The sequence below is a fragment of the Salmo salar genome, chromosome ssa17, assembly GCF_905237065.1.
Source record: "Salmo salar chromosome ssa17, Ssal_v3.1, whole genome shotgun sequence".
NCBI lineage: Eukaryota > Metazoa > Chordata > Actinopteri > Salmoniformes > Salmonidae > Salmo > Salmo salar.
In genome coordinates, this window is record NC_059458.1 from 30,816,155 (window position 1) to 30,841,512 (window position 25,358).

Here is a 25,358-nt window from a genome sequence, read left to right on the forward strand (position 1 = left end):
TGGTGTGATGGGTCAGATCTGGAGCATAGTGGTCCTCTTGAAGAGTGGTGTGATGGGTCAGTTCTGGAGCGTAGTGGTCCTCTTGAAGAATGGTGTGATGGGTCAGATCTGGAGCAGAGTGGTCCTCTTGAAGAGTGGTGTGATGGGTCAGTTCTGGAGCAGAGCGGTCCTCTTGAAGAGTGGTGTGATGGATCAGATGAAGTGAAGACAATCAGCACATTACAATTTTATCAAGTTAATATTTTATAAGCAAACTAGAAAAGGACACTCTTGAAGAAACTTTGTACTCAGCCAGTTAAAAGTATTTCCATGGTACTAGTTGAATAATGCTGTGGCAGTTATAGCTTAGAGATGTATTTAAAAAAAAATACTTTGCGTCCTTCCCCAACACGGCTCAGGGGCATATTTTAGGACTTTCCAGAAGGCCCATAACACATCAACCTCCTGACTTTTCATGACACTTATTGTAAGCATAAAATTAAGACTTTTTAAATGATTTGCATAATGTGGGCATGCAGGACATAACAGTAACACACAGTAAAATATCTGTAACAGTCAGAATCTACTAAAAGTGGTAGCAAAGGCATGTTTGCTCCTCTGTCCCTTCATATTGAAGTGGGACATTAATCCAAAAGGTTATGCGTCTGTCATAATTCCTGCAACAAACAGTGTTAGAAATTGATGTAATTGGTATATCTCTTCCTCTTCTCTACATCTGCATGTGTGTGAGTTTGAGGGAGTGAAAGAGAGAATGAGCAAGAGAGAAATGGGAGAAACTTTACATGACTCACCAGGGGAGGTGTTTGTTCAATCAGGAAACTTTACATGACTCACCAGGGGAGGTTTTGTTGAATCAGGAAACTTTACATGACTCACCAGGGGAGGTGTCTGTTGAATCAGGACACAAGGCTTTTGCACCTGAAAAAAATCTGAGTTAAAATAGGATTTGATTTGCTTTACAATGTTATATTATTAGAAGTGGTGCTTTTTCAAGTAGATCTACTTACACTACACTCTTAGAAACAAGGGTCCAAAAGTTTGTTCGGCTGTCCTAATAGGCAAAGCCTTTTTGGTTCCAGTTTGAACCGTTTTGGGTTCCAGGTAGAACCCTCTGTGTCAATTACTATGGATTTAAGAAGGGGTGGTCCTGCGCTCTCAATTCCCTGGGATGTGGCAGAATAGGTCACTGGTAACTGAGTGGGTGGCCAACCACCTCTGTAGAGGCCATGCATCAGGCCATTGACATGTTTCAGGAACTATAAAGACAGAGACGAATCAAGGTCTTCACCAAGTTAGGCTTGGCCTAGCAAGTACATTGACTATGTTGCCCTTCAGCAATATGTCAGTCAGGCGGGCAGGCAGGCAGACAGACAGACGGATAGAGAGAGATAGTGTCACGTCCTGACCAGTATATAGGATATTTGGTTATTGTAGTTTGGTCAGGACGTGGCAGAGGGGAGTTGATGTATGTGTATGGGGTTTGTCACTGGTCTATGTCTGTGGTTCTATGTATAGTTAATTGGGGTTGGACTCCCAATTGAATTCAGGATTGTTGAGTTGCCTTTGATTGGGAGTCCTATATAGTAGGGTGTGTTTGTCTTTGTGTTTTGTGGGTAGTTGTTTTTGCACTGCGTTTAGTATAGCCTGCAAGACTGTTGTACTGTCGTGTTTCTTGTTTTTTCCCGTGTATGCTTTATTCTAAAGTAATTAAAAGATGAGAATCCACATTCCTGCTGCGTATTGGTCCTCCCCTTCAACAAAACAACATTTTCTGTGACAGAATTACGCACCACCAAAGGACCAAGCAGCGGAGGAGGAAGGAGCCGGGGTCGGAACCAGAGCCAGCCGGGCTGACATTGGAGGTGAGCGAGGGGTACGAGGCAGAGACTATGAAGGAATTAATGGGAAGATTAAAGGAGAGAGATGAGAGAGCTGCTAGTTTGGTACATAAGGTACGGCATTCGCCCTACGGAGTGTGTCGATGAAATGATGTCACCTGAGGCAGCTCTCCATACTCGTCCTGAGGTGCGTGCTGGTTGCCTGGTGAAGACTGTGCCTGCGCCCAGAAACAGGCCTCCTGCCTGTCTTCCCAGCCCTGCACGTCCTGTGCCTACGCCCAGAACCAGGCCTCCTGCATGTCTTCCCATCCTGGTCAAACCCGTGCCTCCTCCACGGACCAGTCCTCCAGTGGGTCTCCCTATCCTGGTCAAGCCTGTGCCTCCTCCACGGACCAGTCCTCCAGTGGGTCTCCCTATCCTGGTCAAGCCCGTGCCTCCTCCACGGACCAGTCCTCCAGTGGGTCTCCCTATCCTGGTCAAGCCCGTGCCTCCTCCACGGACCAGTCCTCCAGTGGGTCTCCCTATCCTGGTCAAGCCCGTGCCTCCTCCACGGACCAGTCCTCCAGTGGGTCTCCATATATCCTGGTCAAGCCCGTGCCTCCTCCACGGACCAGTCCTCCAGTGGGTCTCCCTATCCTGGTCAAGCCCGTGTCTCCTCCACGGACCAGTCCTCCAGTGGGTCTCCTCATCCTGGTCAAGCCTGTGCCTCCTCCAAGGACCAGTCCTCCGGTGGATCCCTCCACCCTGGTCTCTCCTGTGCCACCTCCTCAAACCAAGCCTCCAGCGGGTCTCCCCAGCCTGCTGAGTCCAGGGCCTGCGCCCAGAGCCAGGCCTCCCTTCATGTCTCCCCAGCCTGGTGAATCCTGAGCCGGAGCTGCCAGAGTGGCTCGACTGCCCGGAGCTGCCAGAGTGGCCCGACTGCCCGGTGCTGCCAGAGTGGCCCGACTGCCCGGACCTGCCAGAGTGGCCCGACTGCCCGGAGCTGCCAGAGTGGCCCGCCTGTCCTCCGGCCCAGCCCGAGTGGCCCGCCTGTCCTCCGGCCCAGCCCGAGTGGCCCGCCTGTCCTCCGGCCCAGCCCGACTGGCCCGCCTGTCCTCCGGCCCAGCCCGAGTGGCCCGCCTGTCCTCCGGCCCAGCCCGAGTGGCCCGCCTGTCCTCCAGCCCAGCCAGAGTGGTCCGTCTGCCCGGCGCAGCCATCGACGCCACCTAAGTGGGCGACGCCGAAAGTGGAGCGAGGTCCACGTCCCGCACCTGAGCCGCCTCCTATATAGGTGGGTTGGGGAGGGGGGGTGTAGCACAGTGCCGTCGTTGACGGCAGCCACCCTCCCTTCCCTCCCTTGTTGTTTAGGGGATTTTTTTGTTGTTGTTTTGGGGGTTTTCTGTGTTTTGTGTAGGTGCATTCCGGGGTCTGCACCTTTGAGGGGGGGTACTGTCACGTCCTGACCAGTATAGAGGATATTTGGTTATTGTAGTTTGGTCAGGACGTGGCAGAGGGGAGTTGATGTATGTGTATGGGGTTTGTCACTGGTCTATGTCTGTGGTTCTATGTATAGTTATTGGGGTTGGACTCCCAATTGAAGGCAGGTGTGTTGAGTTGCCTTTGATTGGGAGTCCTATATAGTAGGGTGTGTTTGTCTTTGTGTTTTGTGGGTAGTTGTTTTTGCACTGCGTTTAGTATAGCCTGCAAGACTGTTGTACTGTCGTGTTTCTTGTTTTTCCGTGTATGCTTTATTCTAAAGTAATTAAAAGATGAGCATCCACATTCCTGCTGCGTATTGGTCCTCCCTTCAACAAAACGACATTTTCTGTGACAGATAGCCTATGCTTTGCTGTCTATTTCCATTTCTTAGTCAGCAGGCTGGATAACTTCTGTACTCCTTCCCTTTGTTCCTCGTCCATCCAAGTTAGAAGATTCCTGCAAAAAACAGACATTTAAGAATGAACAAAGACGTTAGAATGCGTGTTGAGGGGGAGTCGGGATAGTGATAAATTTATGGTATTCTCAAATACAAAATACCCAAAATACAAGGATCTCTGACGAATCAATAAAAACTTCACATTCATATTGGGAGTACAAGTTTCAAGAATTAGCCTAGCTTACTGTCTTACACACACAAGCAATCTAGGTTTCGTGTTTCATGTCACTCTCTACACACACACACACACACACACACACACACACACACGCACACACTTAATATCAATTAACCAAACAGAAATCTAAATGTCAGCGCCTACAACAAGTCAAAATGAAAATGTAGCTACCATGTCCATGGAGGATTATCCTGAGAGCTAACAGTGAGCGAGCTACAATTTTCCAGCTAAACTAGCAAACTAGCTAACTGATAAGGCAATTTATATGCTTAAAGGTAATTATTAAAGAAGTCCACCCTGAAACGTAACTATTAGTGATTACTAGTTTATGTAGCATGTATAATGAATAATTAAAGTACTAAACGTAAGTCCAATAAGGTTCGGGTAGAGACATGTGAGGGAGAGAAATGTGTGTGTGACTAAGAAGATACCGAGAACAATTAAACTGTGTATGACTTGACCTGGCTAGAACTCTGAGAAACTTACGATAGGACAGGGAGTCCTTTCAAGGTTCCTCTAATCTCGGGGGGATGGAACTGCCAGTTTGGTAATGATGAACAGTGGTGAGAACCATGGGGAAGGATACATTTTACCTACTGTTCGTGTGTATGTATGTGCGTAGGCTATCTACTGTTTGTGTGGAGGTATGTGCGTAAGTAGGGAGTGAGTTATAAAATGGCATGTCTTTGTATTGTGGACTTTAGAACGTTCTCATGAATAAACTGTACGAACCTTTAGCATAAGCTGAGTCTTTGCCTAATTATTATTAAACCCAGGGTCTTACAAACCTCGGGGGATTGGTCAAAAGCTTATTGATTGTTAGTTATTATCATTGGGATTGAAAATTCTCGTGACAATAACTACAGTAGCTAGCTAGCAAATAACTTATTTCCTTGACGTTCTTCTCCTCAACAAACCGTCACTTTACTTTCAAAAGTAAAACAAGAATGCAGGACAACAGGGATTATCACTAAGCAGTCAAATCTTTTCGAAGTTTTGTCTGTACATTTTGAGAAACTGTTGTTGATTTCCACCTGTGTGTTGTGTAGTTTACCGGGAGCTCTGTCTTAACTGCCATATGGATAGTGATGGGGAGTCGACTTCAAAATAATAGATTCCTCAACTCTTTGCCTGTCGAGTCCTGGGTGTCAACTCCCATTTCTGGTTGTCAAACTTCGATTTCGCTAGGAATCGATTCATCGACTTCTAAGATTCTGTATTTTTGCAAGGGATTAAACTATTTTCCGTAGTCTATTTAGAGAACACATACTCACGCATCTTTCACAGCAAAGAAAGGGCGAGGGAGAGAGAGATGGGAGGGGCACAGCCAGGCATTGGTAGGCATGTCGGCCACCAGGCAGACAATCAGAAATGTGTATCGGTAATCAAAAGGTATAGGCTATGGTATTGCTGTATTTCGTAATTTCTTGGCTTGCAATCTCTCGCGCAAATTTACAAAAATAGGGGCTATCAATGAGTAGATTAAGCAATTCTACACTCAACAGACCAATGACCAAACACACACTAGCGAAGAGAAAGAGGAGCAGGTGAGGGAGAGAGGATTAGGGCAGGCAGAGAGACAGTCAGAACCGTGCGCATAGGCTATATCTTAGTAATCTCTATCTAGCAATGCCTCGTAAATTCACCAAAATTACATTAAAATAGGCTATATATTACTCTATTAATGAGTATGTGTCACGTCCTGGCCAGTATAAGGGTTAATTGTCATTTTAGTTTGGTCAGGACGTGGCAGAGGGTATTTGTTTTATGTGGTTCAGGGTGGTGTGTTAGTTAGGAGGGCGTTTGATTTATTATTTCCGGGTTTTGAGTTATGGTCTATGTTGATGTATTTCTATTTGTAGTCTGGTTGATCTGTTTCTATGTTGAGTTAATTGGGGTGGACTTCCAATTGAAGGCAGCTGTGTGGTGTTGCCTTTGATTGGAAGTCCTATATTAGTTGGGTGTGTTTGTCTGTGTATTTGTGGGAGATTGTTTCATGTTTAGCGTGTGTAAGCCTAACAGGACTGTCTGTAAATCGTGAGTTCGTTTTTTTTGTTATTTTTTTATGTTCATTTTTTTTGAGTTTATTAAATGATCAAAAATGAATTATCACAACCCTGCTGCATTTTGGTCATCTTTTTCCGACGATGATTTCGCTATATCGTCCTCCGACGAAGAAATCCCTGACGGTATGGCTTAGCTATTCTTCATAGTGCCAGTGAATTGAACTTGAACATTGCCAAATGCATCAGTTTAATTAGGCCTAGATGTACAATAAAAGGTATTGTGCCTATAGCGTATTTAATGAAACCCTGGCTGGTTGTTGATGTCCTAGGTCCGGCCAGATAGCTTGGTCCGGCAGACCGGTCAGATAGCTTGGTCCGGACAGAGAAATAGGTCCGGCCAAATATGTCTGACTGGCCAGATAGGTAGGTCCAGCCCGCCAGATAGGTAGATCTGGCCGGCTGGCCTGCCAGATAGGTGGCTCTGGCCAGCCAGAGTAGCTAGGTCCGGCCAGCCAGATTGCTAAATCCGGACGGCCGGTCTGCCAGACAGCTAGGTATTGCCGGCCAGATAGGTAGATCCAGCGGGCCGCCAGGTAGGTAGTTTAGGCTGGATGGCCAGGTAGCTAGGTCAGGCCGGCCAGGTAGTTAGTTCCAGCCGCCAGAATGCTAGGTCTGGAAGGCCGGTCGGCCAGATAGCTAGGTACGGCCCACCGGCTGGCCAGATAGCTAGGTCTGGCCGGCCAGTAAGCTAGGTCCGGTCGTCCGGCCGGCCAGGTAGCTAAGTCCAGCCGCCAGAATGCTAGGGTCCGGATGGCCGGTCGGCCAGATAGCTAGGTACGGGTGGCTGGTCTCAGACGATCCTGCAGGTGAAGAAGCTGGATGTGGAGGTCCTGGGCTGGCGTGGTTACAGGTGATCTACGGTTGTGAGGCTACGGTTGTGTCAAATTCTCTAAAACAACGTTGGAGGCGGCTTATGGTAGAGAAATTAACATTACATTCTCTGGCAACAGCGCTGGTGGACATTCCTGCAGTCAGCATGCCAGTTGCATGCTCCCTCAAAACTTGAGACCTCTGTAGCATTGTGTTGTGTGACAAAACTGCAAATATTAGAGTGGCCTTTAATTGTCCCCAGCACAAGGTGCACCTGTGTAATGATCATTCTGTTTAATCAGCTTCTTTATATGGCCCACCTGTCAGGTGGATGGATTATCTTGGCAAATGAGACATGCTCACTAACAGGTATGCAATACATTTGAGAAAAATAAGCTTTTTGTGCATATGGAAAACTTATGGGATCTTTTATTTCAACTCATGAAAGATGGGAATGACACTTAACATGTTGTGTTTATATTTGTGTTCATTATGCGCTCCACTGTTCTCTTTGGTCTTTTAATAAGTAAACGGCAGGTGGTGCTACTGTCTTGACAAAGCCACAATCTGTAGTTTGTGTTTTAGCCCAATGATAGCCACATTAGCTGAGGGATGGGGATGGAGAAAGGTAACATTACAAGCATGGATACCTCAATAATACAAAAACATATATTATATTTGGGGTTAGTGTTGATTTAAACTAACCAATACCTGCACTTGACCCTCCCTCTGCTTAGAGAGACACTGCTGCATGTGAGCTCTCGCATTTTCCAACATGTTTTTTACAATAATATAGTTTTGGCGTTAGATAAACTTGGATTTTTGGCAGGGACATATACAGGATGCTACCCTCCACAACATAACCTTCACTCCAGATCAAATCTCCAAACCTACAACCCAGTTTTGAACAAAATGACCTAGAAAGGATTCCTTTTTCCAAGCTATACAGATGGTGATCTGGCAAACAAAGACCTGAGAACCTGGAACTGAGACAGACCAGATACAACTTCAATTTGCACTGAGGTGTGAAGTGAAAGGTGTCGAAGCCTTGAGCCCAACAAATGGGCAGGTTATCCCAATCAAATCCAGAGGCCTTTGAAGCAGTTCACAGACCATCCAGCCATTTTCTACAATAAATCATTTCCAGAATTAAAAGCTTCTCCCAAGTGGGTGTGACACCTACTCCCGTTGGCTGCTGCTTGGATTCCACCTGGAGATCTGTTCACCGTCTGCCCTGGCTTGTCTCCCCCTGGCACTGTTGGGGCGAGTGACTCTTAACTTACAATGGCTAGCCCCAAGTCGTTATATATTTTTTCTTGTGCATTTTGCTATTTACCTAATGACTCCTACATGCTTTGTTGACGATGGACTTTCTTGTTTACCCACCCGTGGGACAGACTATGTTTGTTCCCACACTCGGGACTCTGACTCTTTACTGGTTACACAGACTTTTGGCCTCCCATCCTATTCTAACCACCTCTTGCCGGCTTTGTATTCATGTTACCTGATGCAATTGCTGTACAATATGATCGTTGCCATCTAATGCACATTCAAATATCATAAATCAGCACTGTAGAGCTCGCCCTGTCCTCTGCCGTGCCTTGATTGTATTACTGCTGATGATATCTGGAAATGTGCATGTACACCCTGGCCCATCTACGGTTGCTAGCCCCAATTCTGACTTGTGCTCTGATATCTGCTTTGGTGATTTCTGCTCTCATAAAAGCCTGGGTTTTCAGCACGTTAACACTAGAAGCTTATTACCTAAAATGGATCAATTGAAAGTGTGGGTTCACAGCTCCAATCCAGATGTGTTGGTCATTCCTGAGACGTGGCTAAGGAAGAGTTTTTGAATACTGATGTTAACCTTTCTGGTTATAAACTTTTCGTCAAGACAGATCTTCCGAAGGTGGGGGAGTGGCAATCTTTACCAAGGATCACCTTCAGTGCTCAACCAAGTCTGTCCCCAAACAATTTGATTTGCTAGATTTAAACTTTCAAATAGTTCTTTGTTGACTGTTGCTGGATGCTATCGTCCTCCATCAGCACTGGCCTGTACCCTACCTGCCCTAAATTCTCTCCTGGCCCCTTACACTAAGTCTGAATTTGTCCTGCTAAGTGACCTAAACTGGGACATGCTTAAACCACCTGACCAAGTCCTAAAGCAATGGGACACCCTAGATCTTTCTCAGATTATTACCAATCCCACAAGGTATGACTCCAAACACCCAGAAAAGGCTACTCTGCTCGATGCTATCCTCACAAATAATCATGAGAGGTATCAGTCTGGTGTTTTCAGTAATGACCTTAGTGATCACTGTTTTACAGCCTGTGTTCGTAATGGCTGCTCAGTGAAACGTCCTGTCCTGATTTGTCATAGACGCTTGGTAAAAGACTTTAATGAGCAAGCCTTCCTTCATGACCTGGCCTCTGTAAATTGGTATAGAATCAGCTTGATCCCCTCTGTCGAAGATGCTTGGACCTTATTTTTTATATTTTCAGTGGTATTGTTAACAAACACGCCCCATAAAGAAAATTCGAATTAAAACAGAGTTAGCCCCTGGTTTAACCGTGATCTTGCAGAGTTACTCCACCTCAAGAATTGCATTTGGCGAAAGGCTCGGCACACACGTAATCAGGTTGACAGGCGCTTGTTCAGGCAAATGAGAAATAAGTGCACTCAGGCTATCCGGAAGGCCAAAGTTAGTTACTTTAAGGAGCAGTTCTCTCTGTGGGTCTAACCCCAAGAAGTTCTGGAAAACAGTTTAAGACCTGGAGAATAAACCGTCCTCCTCACAGCTGACCATGTCCCTTAACGTTGATGATGTGGTTGTTACTGACAAGATGCACATGGCTGAGCTCTTTAATCACCACTTCATTAAGTCAGGATTCCTATTTGACTCATCCATGCCTCCTCGTCCGTCCAACATTTCCTAATCTCCCACCTTTTCTAATGTGACTAGCCCCTCTTTTTCCCATCCCCTCTAAAGTTTCTCCCTGCAGGCGGTCAATGAGTCCGAGGTGCTAGAGGAGCTCCTTAAACTTGACCCCAAAATCTTCTGGGTCAGACGGTTTAGACCCTTTCTTTTATAATGTTGCTGCCCCTATCATCGCCAAGCCCATCTCTGACCTTTTTAACCTGTCTCTCCTCTCTGGGGAGGTTCCCATTGCTTGGAAGGTAGCCATGTTTTGTCCTTTATTTAAACGGGGAGATCAAGCTGATCCTAACAGTTATAGGCCTATTTCTATTTTGCCCTGTTTATCAAAAGTGTTGGTAAACTTGTCAATAATCAACTAACTTGCTTTCTTGATGTCTATAGTATTCTCTCTGGTATGCAATCTGGTTTCCACTCAGGTTATGGATGTGTCACTGCAACCTTAGATGTCCTCAATGATGTCACCATTGCCCTTGATTCTAAGCAATGTTGTGCTGCTATTTTTATTGACTTGGCCAAAGCTTTTGATACGGTAGACCATTCCATTCTTGTGGGCCGGCCAATGAGTATTGGTGTCTCTGATGGGCCTTTGACCTGGTTTGCTAACTACCTCTCTCAAATAGTGCAGTGTATAAAGTCAGAACATCTGCTGTCTCAACCACTGCCTGTTACCAAGGGTGTACCCCAAGGCTCGATCCTAGGCGCCACACTCTTCTCAATTTACATGAACAACATAGCTCAGGCATTAGGAAGCTGTAATAGCGTGTGTGTAGGTGGCAGGGAAGTCAGGCGCAGGAGAATCGAACTTGGTATAAATGGAGTCGTTTAATAGACTTAACAAAACTCCAAAATCAAAATTACAAGATAAAGAAAAGTGGGTACAAGAACCCGTCACGCACCATACATAATACACGAACATACAAACAAACAATCTCTGACAAGGACATGATGGGAAACAGAGGGTTAAATACACAACATGTAATTGATGGGATTGTAACCAGGTGTGAAGGAAGACAAGACAAAACCAATGGAAAATGAAATATGGATCAGTGATGGCTAGAAGATCGGTGACGTCGACCTCCGAGCACCGCCCGAACAAGGAGAGGGACCGACTTCGGCGGAAGTCGTGACAGAAGCTCTCTTATCCATTTATATGCAGATAATACAGTCTTATACTCAGCTGGTCCCTTGCCGGATTTTGTGTTTAACGCTCTACAACAAATCTTTCTTAGTGCCCAACAAGCTTTCTCTGCCCTTCACCTTGTTCTGAACACCTCCAAAACAAAGGTCATGTGGTTTGGTAAGAAAAATGCCCCTCTCGCCACAGGTGTGATTACTACTGAGGGTTTAGAGCTTGAGGTCGTCACATCATACAAGTACATGGGAGTATGGCTGGATGGTACACTGTCCTTCTCTCAGCACATATCAAAGCTGCAGGTTAAAGTTAAATCGTAATCGCTCCTCTTTCACCCCAGCTGCCAAACTAACCGTGATTCAGATTACCTATCCTACTCATGCTAGATTACAGAGACGTAATGTATAGATCTGCAGGTAATAGTGATCTCTTGAGAGGCTAGATGTTCTATACCATTCTGACATCAGATTTGCCACCAATGCTCGTTATAGGACACACCACTGCACTCTATACTCCTCTGTAAACTGGTCATCTCTGTATACCTGTCACAAGACCCAGTGGTTGATTCTTATATATAAAAGCCTCTTAGGCCTCACTCCCCCCTATGTGAGATATCTACTGCAGCCCTCATCCTCCACATACAACACCCGTTCTGCCAGTCACATTCTGTTAAAGGTCCCCAAAGCACACACATCCCTGGGTTGCTCGTCTTTTCAGTTCACTGCAACTAGCGACTGGAACGAGCTGCAAGAAACACAAACTGGACAGTTTCATCTCAATCTCTTCGATCAAAGACTCAATCATGGACACTCTTACTGACAGTTGTGGCTGCTTTGCGTGATGTATTGTTGTCTCTACCTTCTTGCCGTTTGTGCTGTTGTCTGCGCACAAAGGGCAAGATAATAATAATGTTAATAATAATAATAATGTTTATACCCTGTTTTGTGCTGCTACCATGTTGTGTTGCTATGCCATGTTGTGTTGCTACCATGTGTTGTCATGTTGTATTGCTTCCATGCTATGTTGTCATGTGTTGCTGCCATGCTATGTTGGTGTCTTAGGTCTCTCTTTATGTAGTGTTGTGTTGTCTCTTTTGTCATGATGTGTGTTTTGTCCTATATTTATTTAATTTATATATATTTTTAAACCCAGCCCCCAACCCCGCAGGAGGCCTTTTGCCTTTTGGTAGGCCATCATTGTAAATAAGAATTTGTTCTTAACTGACTTGCCTAGTTAAATAAAGGTTAAATAAAAAATGCTAATTAAAAAATCTGTTAAAAGATCCCTTCAGCCTTATGGTGGTGCAAAATCTATAATTGTTGGTGTCTAAAGAAGGAAGTGGACCTGTTGATGTGTCTGTGGTTGATCATAAGACCTCTCTGTGGTGAGAGCTCTACAAAGACCCGGAGTCACAAAAACCAGGTTGCACTAGCAGAGGTGCCATTGTTTCTGCATAGGAGTAACATAAATACAAGCTAGACAACAGCACCTCCTCCTCTCAGCTCTCAAGGCCCATTATAACCAAGTCAAGCCAGTGAAATGAGCATCACTTTGGTTTGATTGAGTTTTATTTTGTTCCTCTACTGAGTAAATAACGTTGTATTGAAGTCATATCTGTAGTCGGTCTGAGCAGGAAGTGTCGGGTCAACGTTTGGTTGTGCAGTTGGTCAGTATGTGTGGAAGTGTATCCAGACTTGCTCTGCTTCTGGTGCTGTGGGGTCTATTCACAGCTGTTGACGGTAAGAGAGATGTATCCCATGATCTATTTAATTTGTACACAAGCCCTGAACCTTACAGGAATACCTACAGGAGTTAGACCTACACAGTAATAAGGACACTGTATTGTAAAGTGTAACCAAATTGTTCACTACAGTTTTAATGCAGTTATTCAGTAAGAATAAACTGTCATTTTTACTACCACTAGCTACTCATGCTCTTTATTTAATTTTTTTAATCAAAAACAACACAAAAACAAAATGGCAACTATACAACATTTTCTCTGAGATGGTGAACATAACATTTCCAAATTCTTTAATATGTATGGTGTAATATGTATGGTTTAATATGTATGGTGTAATATGTATGGTTTAATATGTATGGTGTAATATGTATGGTTTAATATGTATGGTGTAATATGTATGGTTTAATATGTATGGTGTAATATGTATGGTTTAATATGTATGGTGTAATATGTATGGTTTAACTCCAGTTTGTTATTGAGGGTGGATATGGGGCTTTCCAATTGATGGCTTTATTTATTTTTTGCAGCAAGTAGACCTAGATTACAAAAATGTCTATCATATTGATCAGCAATATTTACATTTCTCAACAAACATAATCGTGGAGATGAATGGATAAAAATTCCTAGACACTGTGAAATGATTGCACATATATTATCCCAGAATGGTGTCAGTTTGTCACAGGACCACAGCATATGTAATAGAGTTCCTTTGTGCTTTTTGCATCTCCAACAGAGATGTGACATTTCTGGGTGACATTACATGCATTCTGGCAGGAGTATAGTAAGTCCTATGAATGATCTTACATTGCATTAGTTCATGTCTTTAGTTGTAGGAGCAGGTATGAACATTTTCACGTATCTGTGACCAATGGTGCTCCTCAATTTCTTCATTTATATCTGTTTACCATTTGTTCATTATAGGTTCTGAACCATCAGGTAGAGTTTCAATCAGCTCTTGATATAACTTGGCAATCAACTTCTTTAGCGTAGCAGCTTCTTTCAGTATGTTTTCTATGCTAGATGCCTTAGGTTCATCCAGATTCTGTTGAAGTGATTGAATATGATTTCTGAGTTGTGAGAACTGAAATAAATCGGCCTTGGATAATGTAATTCATTCAATGACAGTAGAGACCCATCATAGTAAACATGTTAAAAATTCATGATGCCACTTCGAAGCATGGTCATCACTAAACGCTGGAGGTAAGGTGGGTTATTCCAGCTAGGGTGACTGGCAATATTGGTTCTTTCCACCTCATGAATTTGATGGTGGTATGATAGATTACATTGAAAAAAAACTGTGGAGATTGTCTGAGGACATCCTATTTCTTATAAACCCTGTTTGATCTGAGTGAGTTAACCTTTGCATTACTGTTTCTATGCCAATGAAAAGCCAATACCTTAGCAATGATTTTGTAATCCACGTTCAAAAGTTATACTGGGCAGAAGATCCGCATGACAGTGGATCATTATCTTTCTTCTTAAGTAGGGTGATTTTAGCCAGACATAGTGACTGGGGAAGTTCATTTTTCTCTAGAGCTGCTGTGAGCATAAGTAACATAGGCCTTAGTAATCTGGGATTAAAGTGTCTATAACATTCCACTGGGAATCCATAATTACCAGGAGATTTCCCAATCTGTAGATTATTTACGGCCTCCAACAGTTCACCTGGGGAAATGTTTTATCCATATTCCTTTTCTCTGGTTCATTTATAATTGGTCAAATGGCCTTATTGAGGAAATTGTCTATATATTCCTTTCAACTTTTGTTTTCAGATTGATACAGTTTGTCATAAAATGTTTTAAAGACTGAGTTAATTTCAGAAGGATCCATTCTTATGCTACCATCTGGGGTTTGAATGCTATGGATGGTATATTCCTCTTTCTTAATTTGCCAAGCAAGCGTTTCCCCTGCACTTTCACCTTGCTCAACATATTGTTGCTTGGATTTTATGGCAGCAATCTCTGCAGATTGAGAGTTTATTGTGTTATATTCAAGCTTCAAAGTGTTCAACTGTTGAAGGGTGTCAACATTTCTATCTAAACTGTGTTTTCTTTCTAAGAGGTGGATTTTCTGTTCTAGTATTTCTAATTATTTATTGGTCTTATTTTTCTTATGTGAAGAGTAAGACATGATACAACCTCTCATGTATGATTTAAGAGCTTCCTAGACTACAGTTGAGCATACTTCATTGTCCACATTTATTTCCAAAAACATGTCTGTGTGTTGCAATATGAGGTAAACTCCTTATCTCCAAGAAACATTGTGTTGGATCTCTATGTCTCTGCTATTGGCATTGGAGGTTTGAGCTTAAACGTTAAAGACAATGGGCTATTGTCCGTAATTGTTCTAGGAAGGTATTTAGATTCAGAAACACAGTCAATTATAGCCAAGTTTACAATAAATAAGTAAATGACTGAATATGAGTTTTGGAGGTGAGAGTAATAGGAGTATTGTCTTTCAGTTGGATGTTTCTATCTCCACAGTTCACACAGACCCATCTCTTTAATGTTGTGGTTTAATACCTTAGACATGTTAGGAAGAGGATATAGTTTAGTTGATGACTTGTCTAGAGTTGCATCCCGTACACAGTTAAACCCCCCATATTATATTTATGTTACATTGAGATAGTTTTAGTATGAGGTTATTAATTCACTTTGGGTCATCTTCATTTGGGCATTAACAATTCAGTAAAGTGACTTTTTACCATTATAAAACATCCATTTGTGTCTGTAGTAATTTCTGTAGACTGAAATGGGACTTTTTATTAATGAGAATTGATAGTACTACTCATGCTCAATCAAACCGATCTCATGAAATAATATACTCACAAACTTTTTCCCTTCCTGTTTACAGTGACCCAAGAGAAAACATTGGAGACAGGAGGAGCAGATGCCACTCTTCTCTGCCCAAACCAAACTCTCACTGACATCATGACAGTAGTATGTCACAAAATAAGAGGTATAAGTGAGGGTCATGAGTGTAGAGTTTCACAAGACTTTGAAACAAATCATACCAACAGCTCTTGTGACCCCAGAGTCACACTGCAGATAGAGAATGACAGAGTGTTTCTACACATCACCAACATACAACCATCTGATGAAGGGAACTACACCTGTGATTGTACATATTATAAAGGCAGTTCTGATATAAACATACATATTTCTGTCAATGGTAAGTGTTTGGTCTGATGGGATTGTTCACAATCATTTTAAAATGAACTCCAGCATATCTTATCACCACATATTTAGTGGAATGCCTGTCATGTGCTTACCTTTATGTTCTGTCAGTGTTTTGTGGTCTTGTTTCGTAACGTCTGTCATAGAAGTTACATCTGACTGAAGTGAGAATTTCTGTAGTCACAATATTGGATTTTGTCATCAATACATGTAATAATGTCTTAAAATATAGAGACTGTCAACAACACGTTGCCTTAATGTAAATGAACAAGATGGCGGAAGAGAAACATACAAGATCATAATATATATTTTCCCCTTTCTCAGGAACCCAAGTGCAACAGGCCACAGACAACAGTCTCTTCTATTGGGGGATGATAACAGGCGTTGCAGCATGTGTAGCTGTCCTGGTGTTTGGTGGCGTAATCATGAGGAAAATTCATCTCAGGTAAGATAATATTAATACATTGGTAAAAGAGTTGCTGTAATGAGTGTTTGACAGATTTTTGGTATTTGAATAACTACTTGGAAGCACTGTAGTAAAAATGGTGCATTCTCAAATACATATTAGATCTACAATGAGGATAGAGTACTGAATTGTTGTCTCAGAAATACATGCAATGATATGAGTTCAGGTGGGCCTTCGCTCTTCAGCAAACAAAGGAAAGGAGGGGTGCTCAACAACAATGATGAAAGACATGAAAAGGGCTTACCAAGAAAAACATCCCAAAGGACTAATTTGAGGCAGAAAGTAATTGGAAAGGCAGACATGGATTTATTTTAGGTCACTTTAATCCATTTTATTGGATGATAACAGGTGACAGTTGAGTGCTCCAACTCCTTTCTGTCTCGAATTAGTCCTTTTGGGAGTTTCTATGTAAGCCCTTTACATACAATACTATATATCCTACTGACACATTTTAAATACCCAAACACAATGTATAACACACAGGCTACTTGACCTACTTTAAGTCTGACTCTATGAGTTTGTGCTGATCACTACCCCCTGGGCAAAAACTGGTTGGAACAATGTTGTTTCCACTTCATTTCAACAAAATGCAATATGATGACAACATAGGACTGATTGGATTCGCAAAAGTAATCAATGTAAGGGAATTTCCTATTCCCCCCTCAACTTTTAACCTAAAAATGCAATAACAATTATTGTTGAATCACTTTAGTTGACAACTCAACCAAAACGAAACTAGGCTAGATGTTCAACTGACATCTGTGACCAGTGAGTAGTTTCCAATAGCTGCACTGTTGTGGCTTCTCACTTCTCATTTCCTGTCAAAAACGAGTGTGGTAAAAAAAACACGTACTCTGCCCACAATCATTTAGCTCCGGAAAATGTGCTGTGTAAAACAGGTTTCATTTGGTGCTATGTTAACTCTTGTTATTTTTTGCTCAACAGGAGAACACAGCTACAAGTGTCTGGAACCGTCAACGAGGTGCCACAACACTGCTTGCTGTTGCCTGTTAGTCAGATGAAGGCATCTGGGTCCTCATTTATAACCGTTGCGTGCAACGGTTGCGTACAATGCGTGCGCCATTTCTGAAAATACCGCACACGTACAAAAATATTGAGATGTATAAACTTGCCGGATGCCATACATACGCATGTTTCCCATTATAAATCAGACCCATTCTGAACCTGTTCAAGCGTGAATGAGCATTAAAATCCGCCTGAAAAACGTCCATAATTGACCTTTTATGGTGACAGTAACGCCCTATTTTGCTGTGTACTGGAATTAAACCATGGCAGTTTCCAAATAGAAATGGTGAGCTTGATCAAATGTCTTGAGAAACTGGCAGAATGTTTTAAACTTTTACAGTGACGTTTGCTGTATCTGACAATTTCTGAAAGAAAAAAACAATTACAAATTGTTGTGAAATTGTAAACAGATTGTTTGAATTCAATAATGTTTTGCATTAACTTTTTAATATGCTGCACTGGCCGTGAAATCTGAAACATTGTCTACTCGGAACAAAATGACAGTATAGGCCTACTTACAGTGGTAGCCTACTCACTTCATTACAAAATATCAACTGTTTGTTCTTCAAATTCAAACCGCGCTCCCTTTCAGGTGATGTTATAGCCAATAGGCCCAATTAAATGGTAATTTATGTTATGGCTACTTTAGGAATATGAACTCATCATGGCCAGAAAAGGTGAGGAATCTATTCTGCAATGGTGATGATACACGTTTTATGTTCATAAATTAAATATTGACTACTCGAGAAATTTGACAGTACAGTATTCAGACGTAGCCTACAAACGTCAATGGAAAAGGTGAACAGTCTGTTCTACTGTTAAACTGTTCTTCGGATCGCATAGAGCAAAATAGTTGAAATAGCTTATCTATTTACTACTGTAAATTGGGTCTAATTACATTTACGATTTAGTCATCTAGCGGACGCGGTTATCCAGAGCGACTTACAGTAGTGAGTGCATACATTTTCATACTGGTCCCCCATGGGAATCGAACCCACAACCCTGGCGCCATTCTCTACCAACTGAGCTACACGTGACTTAAATAAGTTATTCGATGAATTGTAGCCTATCCTAACTTATAGGTCTATAGGCTATGAAACCATCAGTCAGAAAAGGTGAGGAGATTATTCTGCAATTTATTTAACTAGGCAAGTAAGTTAAGAACAAATTGTTATTTACAATAAGGGCCTACCCCGGCCAAACCCAGAGGATACTGGGCCAATTGTGCACTGCCCTATGGTACTGCAGTGACACCTCTTGCACTGAGATGCAGTGTCACTCGGGATGATCATGGAAATTAAATAAATAGTAAAAAGATATCTATTTCTAACTAGAAAATGACATTTACTGAACTAAATGTGGTGTTTGCTCGTCTTGTAGCATTTATGGTTGTGAAATAGTAGTAGTGGTAGTGAAGGCAGTACTAATGGTAGTAGTAGCAATGGTAGTAAAAATGTTTTCATAGGCTATGTGTTAGTTATAGTGACCTATGTTGGGGTGGTTTGTAGGTGTGGAGTTATAGTGGGCTAGTATAGTCAGCTACAGTGAGTACTATATCATCATAAGCCATAGAATTGTCACGGTTGTGTGGAGAGACGGACCAAGGCGCAGCGTGCTCTGAGTTCCACATCTTTATTTTTGTGAAACTTACAAAACAAAAAGGAAACAAACAACGAACCGTAACATAAGCGGTGCAGCATGCACTAACTCAAAATAAGATCCTGCCTAAATATGATCGCTAATCAGAGACAACGATAAACAGCTGCCTCTGATTGGGAACCATACCAGGCCAACATAGAAATAAACACACTAGATCACCCACCCTAGTCACAGCCCGACCTAACCAAAATAGAGAATAAATGGTCAGGGCTCTCTATGGTCAGGGCGTGACAGTACACCCCCCCCCAAAGGTGTGGACTCTGGCCGCAAAACCTGACTCAATAGGGGAGGGTCCGGGTGGGCGTCTAGCGTCGGTGGCGGCTTCGGTGCCGGGGCGAAGTACCCACTCCGCTCGCGGATCCGCCAGCATCGGTGGCGGCTCTGGTGCGGGACTTTGCCCCCGCCCAGACCGTGGGTCTGGCCATGGAGCCGGGTAGGACGCCGTACTCGGACTGGGCATCCACGCCGAGGAAGGCTCCGGCCCTGGAGCTGAGTTGGGCGCCGTGCCTGGACTGGGCACCGGCGCAGAGGAAGGCTCCTGCCATGGATCGGGACTGGACGCCATGCCTGGACTGGGCACTGGTGCAGAGGAAGGCTCCGGCCTTGGAGCTGGACTGGACGCCGTGCTTGGACTGGGCATTGGCGCGGGGAAGGCTCTGGCCTTGGAGCTGAGTTGGCCGCGTGCCTGGAGTAGGCACCCGGCGCAAAGCGAAGGCTCCGGCCTTGGAGCGGGACTGGATGCCGTGCCTGGACTGGGCACCGGTGCAGAGGGAGGCTCCTGCCCTGGCGCGGGACTGTACGCCTTGCCTGGAAGCTCCGGACCGTTGACCCCCGTTGGAGGTTCCAGACTGGGGACCGTCGCCGGAGGCTCTGGACTGGGGACACGCACTTCAGGGCGAGTGCGAGGAGCAGGCACAGGACATACCGGACTGGGGAGGCGCACTGGAGGCCTGATGCGTGGAGCCGGGGCACAGGTTGCAACGGACTGGTGACACGCTCTTCAGGGCGAGTGCGGGGAGCAGGCACAGGACGTACCAGACTGGGGAGGCGCACTGGAGGCCTGATGCGTGGGGCCGACACAGGTTGCACCGGACTGGTGACACGCTCTTCAGGGCGAGTGCGGGGAGCAGGCACAGGACGTACCGGGCTGTGGAGGCGTACTGGAGGTCTGGTGCGTAGAACCGGCACAAATTGTACCGGAACGGTGACACACACCTCAGGGCGAGTGCGTGGAGGAAACACAGGATGTACCGGACTGGGGAGGCGCACTGGAGGCCAGATGTGTGAAACCGGTGCAGATGACAGCGGACTGGTGTCACGCTCCTCAGCACGCCCACGCTGCAGCTCTCTCATCGCCACCACCTCTCTCCGGAATCTTTCATCGAGTTCCTCCTTCGACTCCCTAACGGTCTCTGGCTCATTGCTTGGCTCCGCCCACCACCCCGTGTGCCCCCCCCCCCAAAAAAAAAAATGGGGCTGTCTTTTGGGCTGTCTTTGCGGCCGCGAACCCCGGCGTCGTCGCTGTCCTCCCTTCTCTCCTTGCGTCTGCTTCAACGGCAGGCTTTCGTATCTTGCCAAGATTTCCTCCAAAGTCCAGGATATTCTCTCCTCGATCTCCTCGTAAGTCCAGGAGGTCATCTCCTCCTGGGCACGCTGCTTGGTCCTGTTGTGGTGGGATCTTCTGTCACGGTTGTGTGGAGAGACGGACCAAGGCGCAGCGTGCTCTGAGTTCCACATCTTTATTTTTGTGAAACTTACAAAACAAAAAGGGAACAAACAACGAACCGTAACATAAGCGGTGCAGCATGCACTAACTCAAAATAAGATCCTGCCTAAATATGATCGCTAATCAGAGACAACGATAAACAGCTGCCTCTGATTGGGAACCATACCAGGCCAACATAGAAATAAACACACTAGATCACCCACCCTAGTCACACCCCGACCTAACCAAAATAGAGAATAAAAAGGCTCTCTATGGTCAGAGCGTGACAAGAATAGGTTTTTAAGTTCACAAATTGTTTTAGTTTGAACATTCGGAAAGTTTTATGGCAGTGATTTCAGTTTTGAATGTTGAAGCCTGCATTCCGCAATTGAAATGATTGGGGATACAACAAGCTTTATCGTTCATGAAGTAGGAATGATAGCAAAAAGCTGTGTTGAAGGAACCTACGTTTTGTCAGTCTGCACATGTCATCGTTGGGGTGGTGTTTGTAGCTGTGACTGTGTGGTTGTGTGATTGTGTTGTTGGTTCTTTGGGCCCTACAGTATGGATGAGGTAAATAGTTGTGGTCAGTAGTTGTGTGTTTGTTGTCAGGAGTTGTTGTCAGTAGTTTTGTTGTTCTGTTGCTGGTTCTTTGGGCCCTACAGTGTGGACGTGGTCAGTAGTTGTGGTCAGTAGTTTTGTGGTTGTGGTAAATAGTTGTGTGGTCAGTAGTTGTGGTTCAGTAGTTGTGGTCATTAGTTGTGTGATCAGTAGTTGTGTGGGTGTGGTCAGCAGTTGTGTAGGTGTGGTCAATTGTTGTGGTTCAGTAGTTGTGGTTCATTAGTGATCAATCGTTTTGTGGCTGTGGTCAGTAGCTGTGGTCAGTAGTTATGTGGTCAGTAGTTGTGTGGGTGTGGTCAATTGTTGTGGTTCAGTATTGGTCAATCGTTGTGTGGTTGTGGTCAGTAGCTGTGGTCAGTAGTTGTGTGGTTGTGTTGAAGGTTATTTGGTCCCTACAATATGGATGTGGTCAATAGTTGTGGTCAGCAGTTGTGTGTTTGTGGTCAGTAGTTGTGGTCAGTAGTTGTGTGTTTGTGGTCAGTAGTTGTGTGGTTGTAGTCGGTAGTTGTTGTCAGTAGTTGTGTGGTCAGTAGTTGTGTGGTTGTGGTCAGTAGTTGTGTGGTTGTGGTCAGTAGTTGTTGTCAGTACTTGTGTGGTCAGTAGTTGTGTGGTTGTGGTCAGCAGTTGTGTGGTTGTGGTTAGTAGTTGTGTGGTTGTGGTCAGTAGTTGTTGTCAGTACTTGTGTGGTCAGTAGTTGTGTGGTTGTGGTCAGTAGTTGTGTGGTTGTGGTCAGTAGTTGTGTGGTTGTGGTCAGTAGTTGTTGTCAGTAGTTGTGTGGTTGTGGTCAGTAGTTGTGTTGTTCTGTTGCTGGTTCTTTGGGCCCTACAGTATGGACATGGTCAGTATGGATGTGGTCAATAGTTGTGGTCAGTAGTTGTTGTCAGTAGTTGTGTGGTTGTGGTCAGTAGTTGTGTGGTCAGTAGTTGTGTGGTCAGTAGTTTGTCGGGTGTGGTCAATTGTTGTGGTTCAGTAGTGGTCAATAGTTTTGTGGTTGTGGTCAGTAGTTGTGTGGTCAGTAGTTGTGTGATTGTGGTCAGTAATTGTGGTTCAGTAGTTGTTAGTCGTTTTGTGGTTGTGGTCAGTAGCTGTGTGGTTGTGGTCAGTAGTTGTGGTCAGATCGATTGATTGATAGATTTGATAGCCTGAACATGTGAATGTTGGTTTGGTGTTTCTAGCTTGAACTGTTCAAGAGTTACTGTCCTTGAGTAGTTTATGCTAATTTATGCGAATGCATACAGTTGATGAAAATGTTATTTTTTTAATTTGTAGTTAGGATAGCTGGAATGATGACAGTTATTTACTCCTGCGCCCCCCTCAGTACAGCAGGCCATTCATGCCCTTCAGCATGGGTTTGACTCAATTCAAAAATCACTTACTGATCTTAAACTAGTGCTAAATGCTAATAAAACCAAATGTATGTTGTTCTGTAGGTCTCGTAATATTGACCCTGAGGACATTGAAGGGAGCCCATATTGAGCAAGTTCCCCATTATAAGTACTTGGATATTGGGATGACGATAAAACACACATTGAAAAACTGACACAAAAGTTAAGAATTAAGATTGGTTTCTTTTATAGAAATAAATCCTGCCACACTTTGGAAAGTATAAGGAAGATTGTTCAAGCAACACTTCTCCCAGTGATTTATTATGGTGATATTATCTACATGCATGTGGCAGCCTCAGTTTTAAAACCTTTAGATTCAGTCTATCACTCGTTACTGTGTTTTATCACTGGGGACAATTTTAATACACATCACTGCATTTTGTATAGTTGTCTTAGCTGGGAGTCTCTGACTACCAGAAGGGCCCAGGATTGGCTACTTTTTGTATATAAAGCGGTTCTTCAAAGAGTCCCCCACTACCTCAGCTCACAATATTACTTATTGTGTGTTACATGTTCACAGGGCTCCCTAGCAAATGACATGCTGTTCTCAATGGTGACCCACCCTGTATAAATAAAAGTAATACGTTAAAAAAATAGATATATATATTCCTATGGTTCTCATTCAAACCCATGTTCATTTATGCAAATGTAAAATGGTTACAGTTCAAAAAGTATACACAGCATAAAAAATTATTTGACAAGCAGTCTAAATTGGGGCAGTCTGTAACGCCCTGGCCATAGAGAGGGGTTTTTTGTTCTTTATTTTGGTTAGGCCAGGGTGTTACATTGGGTGGGCGTTCTATGTTCTTTTTCTATGTTTTTGTATTTCTTTGTTTTGGGCCGTGTGTGGCTCCCAATCAGGCACAGCTGAAGTTCGTTGTGGTTGATTGGGAGTCACACATAAGTGCATGTTTTTCCGTTGGGGTTTTGTGGGTAATTGTTTCTGTCATTGTGTTTCACCTGACAGGACTGTTTGGCTGTCAGTTTCTTGTTTTGTAATTGTATAGTGTTCCGTTTAAGAATTAAATATGATGAACACTAACTCCGCTGCGTTTTGGTCCACTCTCTCTTCAAACAGCCGTTACACAGTCTGAACATCTCAACATTGGTTTGGAGATGATAGCTTAAGTGGAGAAAGGAGAATTTTCACACAAAAAATTACCATAAAAGTCTAGGGCCCTTTTTCCCCATTGAAAGGCATTGGGAGCTCATTTAAATATTCTTATAGTTCAAAAATTATAAATGCTATCAAAAATATGTTCTCAAAAGCAATCTAATTTGGTCCAGTCTAGACATTTGGAAATTGTTTTCATTTTAATAGCTTAAACTCTAGAGCAAGCGGAATAAATATAATAATAATAATAAGAGTAAGAAATCTTGAGTTGTGCTTAGCTTAGCAAGCACACCTAATTATTTTAGATGCAAATATAAACTAAATAGATTTTCACGCTTCTCACTAATGGCAAATGATTGCATCTTATATTTAGCAACCAGTTTTATTGTTCTGAATAAGAGTCTCATCATACATTCTCCATTTGCACCATGCTAATACTAGGCTACTTATGCCTTCTTGTAATGCAATATTTCAACCACTTGAAACTGTGTGTACTCATTGTCTAAAGTTAGCGTGAGGATAAGCACATTCTCATGTCAAGTTCAGTTTTTATAAATGACAACTTTTGCTAGAAAACTGGCGCAGGCACGTTATGGGGGATATTTTGTGCGTACGCAGCGTTTATTAATGAGGCCCCTGCAGACTACGCTCTTTTACATTTTCAGTTGAATTTTCCAGAGCCGCATATAAGATTCTACAGTGTAATATGATGACATATTGTTAATGTCTTTGTAGGAGGAGCAACAGGACATGGAGCCCTTCAACATGTTCACAAGGAGAGACAATGGGCTTTACTCAACTCTCCAGCTGCCACATCCTAACCCCTGACCCTCTGGCACCGTTGACCAATGACGACATGGCATTAGACACCTTCTCGTAACAGTTAGCTATACAGCTATACGGTAGAGTGGTAGATATGCATTTACTGTGAATATTTTGATGACTGAAAATTACTTTTTTTCCCTTGTCTAACTTGCCATATATAAGCCTCTCCTTTACTGTAGATGTTCTGTGGTTGTTGTAAATATCAACACATACTGTCTGCAGGCTGCACATCTGTTATGGAAGTACAGGTGTTATATACAGTTATATACAAAATTATAGCTGTTCTGTTTGCGGATAGAACAAAGCATGTTTCTGTGGAGATCACCTGATCCCAAAGTCATAATCTTTTCCACCAGGTGTCAGTGTACTGTTGTAAAATACTTACATTTTCCTGTCATAAACATGAATGGCGAAATCAATAAAAGTCCCAACTGTCACTGTATTGAAACTGTAACTTTAGAATATTCATGTAGACCTGTTTTAGTTTTCTGTTTCCTGTATAGGCCTGGCTACATGAATTATCCTACATGTTTTGGTGCATATGTTAATAAACACACAAAACTAGTAACTAGCTGGATATGATTTATTAGAACTGTTTTTCCCACAAAATGTATGTATGCTGTAGCCTATGTACTTCTGTGGATGCAAGGCCAGTCTATTTAAAGCATGAGAACTGTTTCATGGAGGCCGGTCTGTCGTTTCCTTCCTGCACATCAGTTAGCCTGACTATCCATCCTCATCGCTCCGGCCAAACACCACGCC

At 43.4% G+C, this 25,358-nt stretch overlaps 1 protein-coding gene across 2 annotated transcripts; it reads left to right on the forward strand.

Annotated features, from left to right (window-relative positions):
• The first annotated feature begins 12,330 nt into the window (after window positions 1–12,330).
• LOC123728199 (uncharacterized) lies at window positions 12,331–25,167 on the forward strand. 2 transcript variants are annotated; one of them, XM_045699399.1, is made up of 5 exons: window positions 12,331–12,617; window positions 15,473–15,790; window positions 16,120–16,240; window positions 17,207–17,270; window positions 24,507–25,167. In XM_045699399.1, the coding sequence occupies exons 1-5, from the start codon at window positions 12,551–12,553 to the stop codon at window positions 24,597–24,599; spliced, it is 663 nt and encodes a 220-aa protein (XP_045555355.1). In that variant the 5' UTR covers window positions 12,331–12,550; the 3' UTR covers window positions 24,600–25,167. The 2 variants fall into 2 exon arrangements, with proteins under 2 accessions (XP_045555355.1, XP_045555356.1); XM_045699400.1 differs by having other exon boundaries at window positions 17,207–17,243.
• The last annotated feature ends 191 nt before the right edge of the window (window positions 25,168–25,358 follow it).